The following is a 3,413-nucleotide window of genomic DNA, read 5'->3' on the forward strand; positions in this document are numbered from 1 at the left end:
TATTTTAAATGTATCTGGCATATTTTATTTTTATTTGTTTTATTTTTATTATTTAGGTTTTTTTTAATTTTAACTTCTCAATATATATTGCAGTTGATTTTCGTGACCCTTTACCCGTTCCTCTTTCCCCCCTCTCTTTCTCTCCTCCCCCCCACCTGGCATATTTTATATACAGGCAAATATGTGTGTGTGTGTAAATACATATTCCTACATATATATGTATACACATACAAACACATTTTTCAGTTAAACAAACGTATGGGACACGTGCTCAAAAATACCGTGAACTACCAAAGCAGATGGTGCCGTAGGTCTGAGCACGCAGCTCGCCCTGAGTGTAGATCCCATGTTTGTGGAGCCTTCTTGAGCCCTGGCCTTGGCGCCTCCCTCTAGCCCTGGCCCCTCCTCCTCTTCCCCAGACTGACTGTCCAGTATGTGTGCCCGAGAAGCACCATCGTGCTGAGCAATGGGTTCTGTCACATTACACGTGCCACCAGAGGACTCGTATAGCGGCTTACCTTCTGAAGTTTTTGTAAATTGACCGGGATCACAGCTAGAGAGCTTGCAGCTGACCGGTGGCGAGGTGCTGGGTTGGTGACCACATGGAGAGTGCAGTTGAGCTTGAGCCTGGGCGGCCTGAAGCCGGGTGGTAGAAAAGAAGGAGCTCCATTCCCAGGGCAGTAGAAGAGGAGTTCCCGTCAGCCTCCAAGGGTCACTGTCCCCTCTGTGGGTGCACCTTGGAACTTGATCATGTTCCAGCCAGAAAGAGAACCTCACCCAGAGGGCTGCTTCTGTTCTGCTGCCCTTCACTCTGTCTCATAGCCTGTGACTTAGACCTCTGGGTACTTTGGCAAGGAATGGTTTTGTGGTTTGGGGTCCATCCCCAGGATGGGGGAGAGAGCAGGCCAGAGAAAGGGGAGGAAGCTGCACATCGGGGCCCACGTTGCAAGGATTTCCAATCTCTAAAGGTGTTCTGCATTATCTGAAACCATCCCTCCCCCAGAACCTGGACCACAGCTCGTGAGCTCAGACATCCCTCAAGCAGGAGCATTATGTTTTGAGGGCCTCCTGGGAACCCAGTATTCTAAGTGGAGTTGAATGACAACAGGAATCTTGTTGGGGAGATGCCGCCATGGTAACAGAGGAGCTAGGAGAGGTGGATCCACGGTGGGACCACACCCCGCCACGATGCGATAAGGCCACCAAGCTGCACATACTTGGCACTTCTTTCTTTCAGCACTTCTCAAAAGTGAGCTCAGCTGCTTCGTGGGTGATTATTGCCTTATCTCTTTATTTCCAGAGAAGAATTTCAAAGCAAACTAAGTTTCCATTGAGGTGTGTGCAGTGTAAATGTGAGCAAATTGCTTTTCCTCTCTGATAATAGGACCACTCTTCGAGGTTTTGAGAGGGTCAGATGCATGGCACATGTGTGAGCACACGGTTGTGCAACGCCCAGTGCCATCCCATAGAACTTCCTGCCATCGAGGAACGTGCCCTGTCTGCACTGCCCAACACCAACTCTGATAATAGGACCACTCTTCGAGGTTTTGAGAGGGTCAGATGCATGGCACATGTGTGAGTACACGGTTGTGCAACGCCCAGTGCCATCCCATAGAACTTCCTGCCATCGAGGAACGTGCCCTGTCTGCACTGCCCAACACCACTGAGCCCCTGAAATGAGGCTAGCACAGCATGACTGTGGACATTTTAATTGATGTAAATTTAAGTAGCCACGTTGCTCTAGTTGCTACTGTATTCAGTGCAAGTCTAGGGGATGTTAATAATGTAATTATTGTATCATTTTAAATGTGATTCTCAGTGAAGACCTGGAAGACACTGGTAGGAAAAGTGGAGACAGTATTATAAAATGGTGTTTGCTATGCATCTGTGTGGCCCAGCACATTTAAGGTGTGGAAGATCATCTCCAAAGTGAAGTGTCATGATTTTTAAGTGGGCTGCATTTGTGGGAGTCTGTCAAGGAAAGGGAGACAGTCTTGTGACAAGTGTGAGTGGGAGTGAACGTGGCTCCCATTTTGTCTTTGCTTCTTACTGCCTGTGTGACCTCTGTCATGTTGCTAACATTTTGGGGCCTGTGCTTCCATCTGTGAGATGAGGGTCATGATATCCGCCTGCCTGCCCTGCACTCAGTATGGGCTCAGTGTGTGAGAGCTGTGGTTATTTTCCAGATAGTAATGGTAATAATACCAGAATTTAATACACAATCACTGCACTTGCTACTAATTCAGTTGGAGGACTTAATTATCATTTTATCCCCGATACCAGGGACACTGATGTGATTGTTCTAGATTCTGTGTAAACATATTCTTTTTTGACTTTTAAATATTTAAAACCATTAGAAACTATCGAGCTGAGGGAGGGAGAAAGCCTCTGAAATGGTTCCTCTACCTTGCGTGATTCAGAAAAGAACGAGTCGGTCTGCAGCGGTGGCTTCGGGTTCCTGCTGTCTTCTTGTTCTGCACAGGCTTCGGATGTTCCAGTCATATATACATCTTTTGCTGCCTGTAAGGATTTGGCATCCAGAAGTTGGTAGAATATAGTTTGGTTTTTTTTAAAAGGAATAGTGTTTTGGTGCTAACCATGAGCAGACTGGCTTTTCAGTGTCATATCGTTTATTTTGTTCAGTTGAAATGGAGCTACAAAAAAATGCTATAATATGGCTAAAGGACGAGTGGAAACTCTGACCTGGCTGCCTCCTCATCCGTGTTCCTTTCTTTTCCTAGATGTGACATCTGCTGCGTCACCTTCCGAACACATCGCGGACTGCTGCGCCACAATGCGCTTGTCCACAAACAGCTCCCCAGGGACGCGATGGGAAGGCCTTTCATACAGAACAACCCTTCCATTCCTGCTGGCTTCCACGACTTGGGATTCACTGACTTCTCCTGCAGGAAGTTTCCTCGCATTTCCCAGGTACTCTGACCCGCAGCCTTGGGATTCACTGACTTCTCCTGCAGGAAGTTTCCTCGCATTTCCCAGGTACTCTGACCCGCCCGCGGAACCGCAGCTGCCTCCACGGTCGATGGAGTTGGGCTGAGCGCCCTCACCCTAAGGTTTCCTCTCCTTAGAATGTTGTCAGTTGGGTTTTGTCTTTCTTATAACATTTTTTCCCTTAAAATTCATCTTGGCCTTTTTGGTCTTCTTCGGTCGTTGGGTTGAGAGGGTGGGTGGTCTTTTACTTTGGACTGAGTTTCCTGTTTGCATGCTAAGAGGGAGTCTAACTCAGGAGTGCCTTTGCCCATTCTTAGCGCTTTGAGATTTGAAGTTGTGAATTGTCTGCCACCCAGCCCTATCATGATTTAAATTTGCATTTCTTAAATCTTTCTTTAATACCTGCATTACAGCTAAATATTTCTAGCATTGTAATTTACTGATTGATTTTTTTATGGCTGGCC

The 3,413-nt window shown here is 46.9% G+C and overlaps 1 protein-coding gene across 1 annotated transcript in view; it reads left to right on the forward strand.

The window, feature by feature from the left end:
* LOC103608593 (ras-responsive element-binding protein 1) overlaps positions 1–3,413 on the forward strand; it is a 61,927-nt gene that overhangs the window by 47,226 nt on the left and 11,288 nt on the right. Inside the window, exon 8 of the mRNA XM_008593013.1 lies at positions 2,742–2,931. Within this exon, the coding sequence (XP_008591235.1) occupies positions 2,742–2,931 (190 nt within the window). The remainder of the gene's footprint in view (positions 1–2,741; positions 2,932–3,413) is intronic.

This window comes from Galeopterus variegatus, unplaced genomic scaffold (genome assembly GCF_000696425.1).
Source record: "Galeopterus variegatus unplaced genomic scaffold, G_variegatus-3.0.2 Scaffold8609, whole genome shotgun sequence".
NCBI lineage: Eukaryota > Metazoa > Chordata > Mammalia > Dermoptera > Cynocephalidae > Galeopterus > Galeopterus variegatus.